At 41.2% G+C, this 12,411-nt stretch overlaps 1 protein-coding gene across 2 annotated transcripts; it reads left to right on the forward strand.

Annotated features, from left to right (window-relative positions):
* The first annotated feature begins 152 nt into the window (after positions 1–152).
* Positions 153–3,697, forward strand: cunh7orf26 (chromosome unknown C7orf26 homolog). Of its 2 annotated transcripts, XM_038718571.1 has the most exons (8): positions 153–292; positions 841–1,041; positions 1,137–1,358; positions 1,518–1,683; positions 1,895–2,172; positions 2,287–2,524; positions 2,622–2,661; positions 3,256–3,499. In XM_038718571.1, exons 2-8 carry the CDS (start codon positions 847–849, stop codon positions 3,497–3,499), a joined length of 1,383 nt encoding a protein of 460 aa, XP_038574499.1. In that variant the 5' UTR covers positions 153–292; positions 841–846. The 2 variants fall into 2 exon arrangements, with proteins under 2 accessions (XP_038574499.1, XP_038574500.1); XM_038718572.1 differs by lacking the exon at positions 153–292 and having other exon boundaries at positions 847–1,041; positions 3,256–3,697.
* The last annotated feature ends 8,714 nt before the right edge of the window (positions 3,698–12,411 follow it).

Here is a 12,411-nt window from a genome sequence, read left to right on the forward strand (position 1 = left end):
TTTGTAAAATTACTTTCAGTAATTTAGAGTCACCCCGTTTTTGGATTTCAATTTGCCGCGTGCATACATAGCCTACTTTATGGCTAAGATAATGAGTTACAGTCTTTATTTACATTTACAAATAGCACATGCACTGATCCGCTGAAAACGCAATGGCAGTCATTTTTCCCACGTAGGCTTCCGTAGCAATAGGAAGTGGTTCCGTCGTCGTTTCGTGTGTTTTGTGAGCATTCTCTGGTCTCATCTCACCATCGGACGACTTATTGAGTATATTTAGAGCTCTTTTGCAGAGGTAAGGGCTGAAATGAACATGCATTGTTTTCTTGAACATGTGGCTCACGTGATAACTAACGAACGTGAGATTTGTTGCGGAATAGAAAAGAGTATTTTCAGCTAACCTTGCTAGCTGCAGCAGGATGGAGGAGACAGGTTTACTGTGAGAAGTGTGGAGTTACAGCTGTGTACCTACAGTTTTCAACACCGATAACGTTATTTAGAAATGTACCGTTACACTTGTCTTTATAATTTCTAATTACTATTTGTTTCGTTATTCTTCTTTCGTGTATGGACAAATAAGCATCAGCGGTGGATCAGTGCATTGTTCAGTTAGGCTAAACTGACTTAGCTAATGTTAAAGAAAACTTTCTCTGAGGTAAATCAGACACATCTCTGACAAAAAAAAAATAGTCTACAAGATCATGACCATGTTTCGTACATTGAATGTTGAAAATCACAGTTAACTCGTTAACTACAACAGTTCAATGACCTATTCTATCTTGACACTGCTATTTAACATGCCACTTGTAATGCCGATTTAAAGTTTGTCCAATTTTTCATAAGGTGGTGATGGGTGACATTCGTCAGTCGTTGCTGCCTCGCGATGTGCTGAGTGCAGCCAAGGAGCTGCTGTATCACCTGGACATCTACATCTGTAACCTGGTGCAGTCAGGGAGGCAGCCTCCTCAGGTCGACTCTAAAACCCTGGAGCTGGTGGAGGAGTTCATTCTGCATGCACCCAAGGACAGAAACATTCCAGCCAGGGTATGGCATGGCCCTGAAATGCTTGTGCGCCAATATACAGTATATAAACACAACAAATGTGGACAGCCAATAAATTGTCTGTGTTTTTCTTTCAGCGGATGAGTGCTCTCCAGGAGCTCCAGCTGTTGGAGATCATGTGCAGCTGTTTCCAGGAACAGAGCCGTGACACTGTCCGCCAGCTTATGTTCTCTGCCCTCTTTAGTCTGCAGGGCAATCAGGCAGACGAAAGTCGCATGGCACTGTTAGGCAAACTGGTCTCAATGGCAATCGCTGTGGGCAGGGTTCCTATCTTGGAGTGTGCTGCTACCTGGTTACATGTAAGGACAGAAACATACTTTCATAATTAAATGTGCATCAAGTCCATTCGGTTGGACTTTTAGATCTTTTAGACTTTTAGAGTGTGAGACTCCTTGGTGTGTTTCTGTATCATTGATGTTCTGTGCATATATGCGTCTGTTTGTGTTTGTGTCCTGCAGAGAAGCCACCGTGTGTACTGCGTGCGCTTGGCTCAGGTGCTGGTAGACGACTACTGTAGTATGGTGCCAGGCTCGGTGCCCACCCTGCAGAACATCCACAGCGCCAGCCCACGCTTCTGTTGCCAGTTCATCACTGCTGTCACCACCCTGTATGACCTCACCTCAGGTACTTTGTTGGGACAATACAAAAAGTACAGAAACATCTAAAAACTGGGACCTCCATGATGGATTTGACCTCTGTTAAAAACTGAATTTGTGCAGAAGGAATGCGTTATGTCTGCCTATCTCCTTTTTAAATGGCTGAAAATACCCTGGAATATTTTTTTGTAATATTTTGCAACCGTTTTAACAATGTCCTTGTGTGTGTGTGTTTTTAGAGGAGCTCACCCCTCCTTTAGAACTCCTCCAGATGATAGTGTCGTGGATCCAAGATGATCCTCGTCTAGTCCTGATCACCTTCCTAAACACGCCCCTTTCTGGCAACCAGCCAATCAGCTCACTAGATGTCACACCATTAGGGGGGTTGGTGCGCTGGTGTGTCAAAGCGCCGCTGGCCTACAGGATAGACAAGAAGCTGGCGTTAACCAACGGCACCACTGAGAGTGAGCCAGAGGTGGGGCCTCTTTTCTCCGCCCTTCATCTTAGCGTCCTACAGGTGTGTGGTATGTTTAGATACATTTGCTTACAGCATATAAAACACCTCCAACATACACAGGGAATATAATTGAGCCATTTTCTCGTGCCGCCGTCCATCTCCTGCCGCATTTAGGTCTTCATGCTTTTGCCGAACATACTAAATGAGAAGGGGCTTTTCGGTCGCCTGGCGCTGCTTCAGATGGAGTCCCTGGCCACACTGACCTCAGACCTCTCCAGGCTGTTGGACCAGGCAGACAAACACGCACACACATCATCCGCCGACACACACGCACTGTCCCAGCTGGCCCTGGACCGGCTGGCACAAGCCCTGCAGGTGGCTATGGCCAATGGCGCTCTGCTCTGCTCGAGAGGTAAGATGACTATATAAGTAACTGATAAATGGGTTTGGTCACTTGTAATATAGTTTGTCTGTTTGAGTGCTTATTTCATGCTGTCTTGTCTCTACAGAGGACCTGAGAGCCATTTGTTCCCGCCTCCCGCACAACAAGTAAGAACCATTAACTGTCCATTGCACATTGACCATGTGAACGATTTCCACAGTTACTTGGTTTCAGCTAAAACTGTGTGTTTCATCAAGGTATCAGGGTTGTTTGTATATCATTATATGACACAAGGGTGCTACACACAGACCTTAGCAGATAATGAAATATCAGGGGTGGGACGAGATCTTGTGATATTGAAACGTGACAATGTTTCTTGTCGAGGTGAAAAGCAGTATCATGATATCAGCATGAGTATGAGGTTGAAATTAGTCTAGGAGATGCCCCTGCCACTTTTAAATCGTTTGTGTGGCAGGGTGTTTGGTACCCAGTGGAAACAATAAACGGCGACAGAGTGACAGACAAGACATGAACAATATGAAAGTAACATTTCAAAATGCACATGCATCGTTTTGCATTTTGTGACTTTCAGTTGAATGAAAGACCATTTTCCAGTCATATTTCATCATTGGAAGATTTCTTAAAAATAGTGTTAAAATAATCATCTTATAAATATGACTCTTTTTCTGGTTCCGTGTCAACATTTCTTCTCTTTTCTCTCCTCTTCGTGTCCTTGCGTCTTTGTGCATTTGTGTCTCTAGTTTGCTCCAGTTGGTGTTGTCAGGCCCTGTGATGTACTACAACAACATCCACACCCCTCCACTGGCCTTCAGCCCGCACACGGCTCACTCCCCCATCACCTCTCACCCGGCACTACCCACACACCCTGTGCATCCAGCACACACCCCACACACACCACTTGCCACCCATCCCTCATCTCACCCTCAGTACCCTGCTCAGCCTTTCATGACGGGGATGCCATTCCCCTTCCGACCCAGCCACTAAAAGAAATAATTTCTGACTTGTTGCGTGTTTATGTGTGTATGTGGATGCTGGGTAAGGAATGTTGTTGTGTGTATGCTGCCGTGCATGAATGAATGTATGTGTAAGTGATGTGTTATGTATTCTGATGTTAATAAACCTTTTGCTAAAAGTCTGTGAGGCCAACATGTTAGTCCATTAAATATTTTTATTTTTACCTCACTCTTGGTGGTGTTCTTGATACCAACCACACGTGGTCACTGTTGTCCTACTCATAGCTGCAAATACATAACTCAGCTTTAAAATGTCTGACAGTTGCATATTTCAGCTTTATTTGAATTCATGTAAAGTACAAGATAGCATGGAAAGAGAACTTTAATCTGGAAAAAAAATATCTTGTTCGCATGAAACAGAATCATCATTGGTGGAAGGTGGAGATCATGGAAGGGCTCTAACATGATCTGACCCATGTAAGTGCAGGCATACATGCCACCAGAGGCTAAATGATTCATGCTGAGCACAAAAGGCACAAATATCTAAAGGTGGACTGTTCGCCTCTGAAGCAAACCAACGTGGGACATTACGTAGCTGAAGATGTCAGCATGTGATGGAGCCGAGCCCTGTGTGCATAAGCGTGGCCCCTGTTATTAGACAGATAGCATATCATTTGTCTGCAGCACACCAAAGAAGATGTTCAACCCTTCCTGGGACCCCCTGCTGCCCTCATCCAGGATCAGAGTTGCATCATGCATAGTAGTCTCTTCACAGCGTCAATGATGGCGTCTTTTTCCTTCAACGTTTGAGCACATTACACAAAGGTTTAGGACAGCTGTGAATTGAAGTTTTTATTTTATTTAAGTGTTTATTTCGAATATGTGTAAAACAGAGACATCTGACAAGAAACAGTAATTGAAACAAATCAAAATGATTAAACAACAAGATAATAAATAAATTAATAATAACTGCCATGGATCTTTTTAAACACAATTTGTTTACATATCAGAAAGAAGTAGGACTAAAAAAAATGTAATCCTCCCTGTGTCTATAAATCAAATGATTATAAATAATCCATCCACTTTCCAAATTACTATTTACACATGCACTTTGTTATACCCAAAATCATTTCAAAGTTTACATCCATTATTTAAAAAATATATATATATGAGGAAAGAATACATTTCAGCAACTCAAAACAACTAAATGACAACAATAACAATAATAAAACTCAAAATCAACCCTAACCCCAGAAAACTCAAACTAATGAGGGATCCTAAAGGACATACATGATGTGTGTACATCCCTCTTTTTTTTAACCTTACTTCCTCATAGTCTATTAAACTTGCTCTGTAGGCCTACATGCTGAGAGGGAAATAAACATACTGGGAGATGTGAGAGATTGTGTGCTCTTAATCAGTGATGTTGGCATATTTTAAGCAGTTACTACTTCCGTATCTATTTTTACTAGACATGTCTTCACATTGTCTCTAACAAGTGTACAGCGGTTGCTGCTGAAGGCTGTGTTCACATCAGTGGTCTTCTCCCTGCAGAGCTCATGGGCGGGGCTGTGATAAGGATATCTCTTCTGGGAAAGTGATTCGTTAATGTTAGGCAGGCAGCAGGTGACAACAGATAATATTCAAGTGAAAAAGGCGGGATCGATGAGAGAGAGAGTGTGCGTGTGTTCATGCTAAAGAGAGTGCATGAGACTTGGTCCTGTAAATCATACAGGAGCTGTTTGGTGGGCTTGATCAGGCCTCCAGATTCTGTGCACTGAAGTCACAATCATTTTGAAATGACACTGTAATTGATCATTCACTTTCAACCTAATATAACTAAAAGTTGTATGATTATATGTGACTTTGTGTGAACAAAGCTCTCTTCAATACTTGCATGTGTCTGCCTAAATATTCAACCTAACCTGATTCAAATTAAGTAAAAAAAAAAAATGTTTTGGCTGTGTACACTGAACATGCTGGCCAGAGCTGGTTTTGTCTGTGCACATGTAGTTATAAATAAACAGCAGCCTTTTCATGGGTTTCAGAAGAACTCTTGATTTATTTTGTTATACTTTCCCCTCGCAGGTGTGTTGAGGTTGTGAAGGACTGTCTGTGTCAGCAGCTGCAAAACCATGGTTTCCTGTAGCAAAAATACCTCACAAGGCCAAACCCCAAATCTGACTCCATATTCCAAACTAACCATAAACCAGATGGGTGAACTTTAATTTTGCTCTGCTTCAGCATTTATCAGATGAACGTCACAACGAAGTCCTAAGCTTCAAGCGTGAAAACCTAAGTTTGATTCATGCTTGAAACAACATAAGGGAGAAACAGAGAAGAGAACAAAACTGATTTTCACTAACTTCTTCCCCTCTGTATTGTGATTTTGCATAACTCGAACTGCAGGTGTTCAGTGGTTGGATCAATTTACACTTCCTCTGCCATAAAAACAGTAAATGGAAATTACCTGCCGTTTCAGAATAACTGAGCACCTGGCTATTCGAAAGCAAAATGAGAAAACATGAAACCTTCACTGGAGGAAAACAAAGAATAAAAACAAATCTCTTTCACCTGGCTTTTGCGATTCATGTAAATGACAAGATACTGTAAGTGAATATGTATACAGCATAAGGTATCATTAACAGGCTTGTTTTGTCAGATCCTATCCACAAAAGATTATTAGTCCAGCTGTGGTTGCTGTGAGATCAGCCTCATCTGCTTTTCTCAAAGAAAGGATAGCCTGATCTCATAATTGACTTTACCTTGAAAACAAACACATCTGAGTGGTACTTGTTTTTGAAGAGAACACGAAACAGTTTTTTTGATGGGATTTAGCAGCATTATGGGAAACGGAAGACATTTCTTTCTCATGCAGCCTTGAGCTCCTCCAAGAAGCTAAAGGTTTCTCTGAGATTTGAGTGGGTTTTATTAGCAACAGTAGCTTATAGCCACTTCTACTAGATGTTGAGCGGACCTAAAGTTGCATGAAAAGTGATCTGATCCAAGCAATGCTATTTTTCTAACCTGGGGAGGGGGGGGGGGGGGGGGGGGGCGTAATGTTGAGAGATAGAGTTTGAGAACCACTGGTTTAGCCTATAAACATGCATGCATTTGCTAATTAGCACTTGATACAACATACAGATGAGGCTGATGGAAGTGTCATTTAATTAGCAGGTATTTTTATTTCTTAAAGCATATACCTGGACACAATGAAAATATGACCTGATGATGGAGCTAGATAAAAAGTACCGGGATCATCCAAGTCATTTGAATGTATCCCCCAGAGACCTTGAAGTAAAGACAGTTCACTAAAAATGTCAGCCTCATAGTGGCACTAATTGGATTATCATAAGATTTATTAGCCTACATCATCTGGAACCATGGATGTCCATGCAAATGTTTGTCCAAATCCATGAGGAAGATGTCAAGCTATTTCACTGAATAAGTGAATGGTTTGACCTGCTGGCAGCGCTAGATGGAAAGTCAGTAGATGACCAAGGTCATTACAATCTTTCCCCTGGTACCTTAAATATCTGTAGCAAATTTCACATCAATCCAGATTTAAATATACACTTTATTACACCTTTTTAGACCTGTATAGTGCAGGCCAATACAACTGTTTTGCCATGCTACTTATTTGATGCCAGTAATGTTATATTTTTGTGTTGTGGTGGCAGCCCGGCTGACGGTGAGTGTCCTGGATTTTTCTACTTTTTATCAGTTTTTCTGCTTTTTCCCTTGGTTTCCGGTTCTCTGCCCGCCTCTCTGTGTTTTCTCCCCCGTGTGCTCTCTCTCCCTCTGCTCCTGAGCCCAGCCAACTACCTGCACCTGCAACCCATCATCCACCTCGTCAGCCTGCCACACCTGCCAGTAATCAACCTCATCCCAGCCTGTATTTCAACCCCGGTTCTCCACGCCGTCCTTGCTTGATCGTCGCTGCTCCATACCTGGTGCCACTTCCGTGGTCAAGCTTCCATGTTTCTTGTTTTTTCACACTTACCCTGTGCCTTGTCTTTGTCTTCCCTAACCTTGCCTCTCTGTCTGTTTCCCTCCCAGGTACACTCACCCTCGTCCTCCGTTCGGCTGGGCTCGTCCACTGGCCCACTCCTCTCCGGACTTCCCTCACGGCGTCCTCCCTGTTCCCCCCCCACCTCTCCTCGCTTCCTCGGCCCCTGTGTTTCCCGGCTCCCTGGCCCCCTGTCTCCTTGGTTCCCCGTGCCTGTACGTCCCTCAATAAACCTCCTTCCCTCTGAGTGCAGCATTTGGGTCCTCTCTGTCCACACACCACACCCTGTAACATTTTTGTTGACACAGCCATATTCTGTCTATTCTGAAATAAAGTTTATTTGCAGATACTAAAGATTTTTAGGACAAAGTCAACACTGCATAATCTCTTACTGGACATCTCTTTGTCGCACAACAGAATCAATTAACTGTTAACATTTAGAAAACATACATTTCATGTGCTTCTGCTTTGGAGGGGAAAAGGGGGAACTAAAGTGTTGCATGAAGTGTTTGTTAATCATTTCAGCACAGTGGTTTGGTCTTGCAGCCTCATGAGTCTGCATGTGTGTTTCTCAGTACATTTAAAAACAATCCAGACATTTCCAGTGAAATTTCCAGACCTACCTCCACCTTTTTCTGAGAAAACATTTCCTCCACTGTTTTCGCAAGGTGTATTGTTACAGTGCCATGGAAATCTGTTCGCTTGCTGTGCTGTTCACCTCTAGCATATCTGGAGAGTTAAGAGTTCAACCAAACAACAAGGCCAAGGCATTATTAGCTGTTGCTTGACACCACCCTGACCCCATCAGAGTGTCAAGTAATAATTACACTCAACAAAAGACATAATTAAATCTGCTGTAGGACTCTATGGTAACTTTCCATTCTTGGCCTGCGACTGCATGGAACTACAACAACGGCTTGCTTTAAAACAAACACACACACACACACACACACACAAAAATGCTGTTGAACTTTCAGAACTCCTAAATCCTTGACTGTGAGGCAGTTCTTTGTAAGAGAGGACAGAAATACATTCCCAACATGTCCACTGTTTTGTTTAGCAGGAGATATACAGTACCCGCGACCCTGTACGCAGGATAAATGGTTGACAATGGATGGATGGAGATATACAGTAGCTTTATGAAGGTAATCTTTGGTTCTAAAAAACACTGGACTTTGAGGGGGTTGTTGGTTAGCTACTTAGAAAACATAGGTCTTCTAAGTCACATCACATCTTCTTTCACTTCTTAGTTTCCAATTTCAAAGCAATGCCAGACAGTCACCTTAAATCTGGGAAATGTTTTCAGTGGGAAAATGATTAAAACCTGAACTCAGACCACCCAATGACTGGTTTGCACAAAATATAAGTTAGCAGCCTGGCACCTGGCATAAACATGTAATTACTGAAGATACCCAAAAGAGCAATTATAGAGACAGTAACAACCTTACTAACGCTGTTGTAGTTCAATAATCAATAATTAAAAGACATGGTAAATAAATGGGATTGCAAAACCAGCTATCAAAAATTTAAAGAACCACTTGTTTACAAAGATTTACTAATAATTTACCACCACTGGCGACTGCTTTGCTCCTGCCCACCACAAAGGCCCAATCACAGGGCTGTTGATTTGTCAACCATGTCTGTATGAACATAACATTGGGTGATAACCAAACCAAATTATCAATATTTTCTCAATTTAAAGCAAACTACCTCTGTCTTTGCACTAAATGATTCCCCAGTGTTGTCTTCAGGAACAGAGGGCTGCGCTTTAAGCTTTAATTGTACAATGCTGCTCTTCTGGATATTAGAAAAAGGAGCCAAAATGGTCCCAGACAACTTAAATGGAAAAAGATCTGTGCGTCTGACTTAGTCAGCACACTGATGACCAAACTAAATAGGCTTGCACTTCCTTTTCTTTCCCAGAGCTGATATTTTCACAGCTGCAGCATAAATAAAACACTATTTTGTGGACTGCGAGGTCAGAAAAGTAAAAAAGTCCTGGGCACACTGGTGTTATGTTTGTTCTCATTTCAAGGTGAGCAGCAGATGGAAGTCGCCGATTTGTCTGTGACACACTGGGGGTCATTCAAGTTAATCTGTTACTAAGATGAACCATAGGCTTCTTCCCAAACTGAAATACTGGTCTGATTATAACATTTTTTACAGGACCTAAAAAAACATTGTCTTTGTTTGTCTTGTCTATTGTTTGTCTCATTATTTTTACTTTATGACTTAATCAACTTATCTCTGTTGGTATGGCTATAATATTCATCTATTTTTTAATTTATTTAAAAAGGACAGAGTACATTAATGGCATTTTAGTGTAAATATTCCAGATTTAGCCAAAAAGCTCATTTTCATTTGTAATACCAGGCAGGTTACATAAGTCATTACATTAAAGGTCTATATAAGAAAAGTACAACAAAAAATAGAATGAATAATACAATACCCACAATGCAACACAAAAAAATCACATATAAATATATATATATATAAAGTGCAAGTTAATAAGATATGCTATTCTATGCAAATTAGTGTAATTCAAGTGCTGCATCTAGTGTGGGAACACAACAACAGGATGAGACTCCAGCTGTATGATCTTACAAGGTGCTTCACTTTGAGTGCAGAATCAAGGAGGGTCAGTGTACTTGAAAGCCAGACAATTATAAGTAACTATCCTCTTAAAATGTCTCTGTACATACACACACACACACACACACACACACACACACACACACACACACACCCACAATGTAACAGATTCAATTAGTGATCACTTGATGTGTCTTGTGACATCGTTTAGGACATTCCCTTAAGCTGTTGATACATAGGGCAACTTTTTGAGCAATGTTGCTGATCAGTCTTCCTGGTGGCAAGTCCAACTAGGGGTGGCGAAGTAGTGGGAAGGGGATTATGGTGGTAATCTTTACTCATTACCATTGATGACAGCATTGCCCAGTACCAATAAACAATACAGTTTGTCCAAATGTAGTGCATCTACAAGCCTCCTTTGGTAGAGGCCATGCTCACAGTTACGCCACTACTGGTTGATTTCAGTTTAATGTATTTATTTAATGGGGGTGGAGCAAGTCCATCTTTTATATAAAGCAGACATATTTAAACTAAAAATTTCAAAACTTAGGAGGTTTTGTGTCTGAAAGGTTGTGGCAGTGATGAAAAGAAAATGGTCTTCTAGAGTTTTATAACTTTAAAAAAAATAGATTCTATTGGTTTAAGTATGGTTGGATTTTTAAGTGACCAGTTTGTGTCAAGTGACCCTAACCCTCAAAATTGTAATTGTACTTATGTACTTGAGAAAATATACATTGGCTAAATACTTTCCACTAGTGTCCACAGTGACATTGTTGCAACTTTATGGTATAGAACAGTATAATTTTAATTAAAGTTTTACTGTTTTTCAAATGTTCAAGTACCTTACAATGGCCTACTCCTTCAGTACAATTAGTGTAAATATATGTGGTAAGAAAAAAAGCACCAATAATATGCACACCGGTATGTAAACCTTACTGAGAGTGTCAAAAAGCATGTGTATCCCTCACCCACAACTAACTGGTAGGGTGACAGGATCTCGCAATAATTTGGCACGACAAGGGAAGTGACTATGTTTGTTCGTCCCTCCAGACTCTAGCCAATCCCAATCTGATAGATAAAACTGCAACTGGGTGTTTTTGTTTTTGGACTTTTTATTTGGCAGGGCAACAGAGGTCAGGGTACCAACTTCTTTGTTGATTGTAAATATAAAAGTGGCGCCTCCAGCAAGATATGCCCCAACTACGAGTACCATCAATCCAATCCAATCCAATCTAACTTTATTTCTAAAGCACATTTAAAACAACCAAGTGCTGTACACTGACATGAAACAATAAATAGACAAAATACAACACCAAACAAATACAACATACAGCTCTCATGCCTGATTAAAAGCCAAGGAATGCAATGAATAAAAATGCAATTCATTCCACAATCTCGGGGCTGCAACTGAGAAAGCTCGATCCCCTCTGTTCTTGAGCTGTGTTTTAGGGACAACAAGAAGAGACTGGTTCGCAGACCTGAATGACCTTGAAGGACAATGCGGCTTCAACAGATCAGTGATATAGGCTGGAGCTAGGCCATGAAGGGCTTTAAAAACAAACAATAGAATCTTAAAATCAATCCTAAAAGTAACTGGGAGCCAGTGAAGGGAGGCAAGAAAAGGGGTGATGTGATCTCGCTTATGAGTTCCAGTAAGGAGATGAGCGGCAGCATTTTGAACCAGTTGTAGATGAGAGAGGGAGGCCTGGCTAACACCTACATACAAAGCATTACAATAATCAAGGCATGTTGTGATAAATGCAAGTATAACCTTCTCTAAATCTGTGAAGGATAAAAAGGTCTTTAGCTCAGTAAGAAGCCTAAGTTGAAAGAAACTTGATTTCACAAAAGAATTGATCTGCTTCTCCATTTTAAAATCACTATCCATTTTAATGCCTAGGTTTGTTACAACAGACTTAACATAAGGTTCCATGGTGCCCAGGTCTATTTGAGAGACATCAGAGGCGCCACTGGGTCTAAAAATCATGACCGCAGTTTTACTCGCGTTGAATTTTAAAAACTTTAAGGCCATCCAGGCTTTAATATCATTAAAACAATCAACCAGTCTTGTTAAAGAGCTACCATCTTTTCTTTTGATGGGCAGGTAGATTTGCGAATCATCTGCGTAAAAATGGAAGCTGATGTTGTGTCTTTTTGAGATAGATCCAAGGGGAAGCAAATAGATTGAGAAAAGAATTGGCCCCAGAATCGAACCCTGGGGAACTCCACATGTGAGGGACACAGAAGGTGAAATACAGCCACCAAAACTGACTCTTAAATCTCTGTCTAACAAATATGAACTAGACCATTCTAAGGCAGTGCCCTTAATCCCCACACCATGC

The sequence above is a fragment of the Micropterus salmoides genome, unplaced genomic scaffold (genome assembly GCF_014851395.1).
Source record: "Micropterus salmoides isolate LMB-PRFRI ecotype aquatic unplaced genomic scaffold, ASM1485139v1 Ms_hic_scaffold_14, whole genome shotgun sequence".
In the NCBI taxonomy this organism is placed as follows: Eukaryota; Metazoa; Chordata; class Actinopteri; order Centrarchiformes; family Centrarchidae; genus Micropterus; species Micropterus salmoides.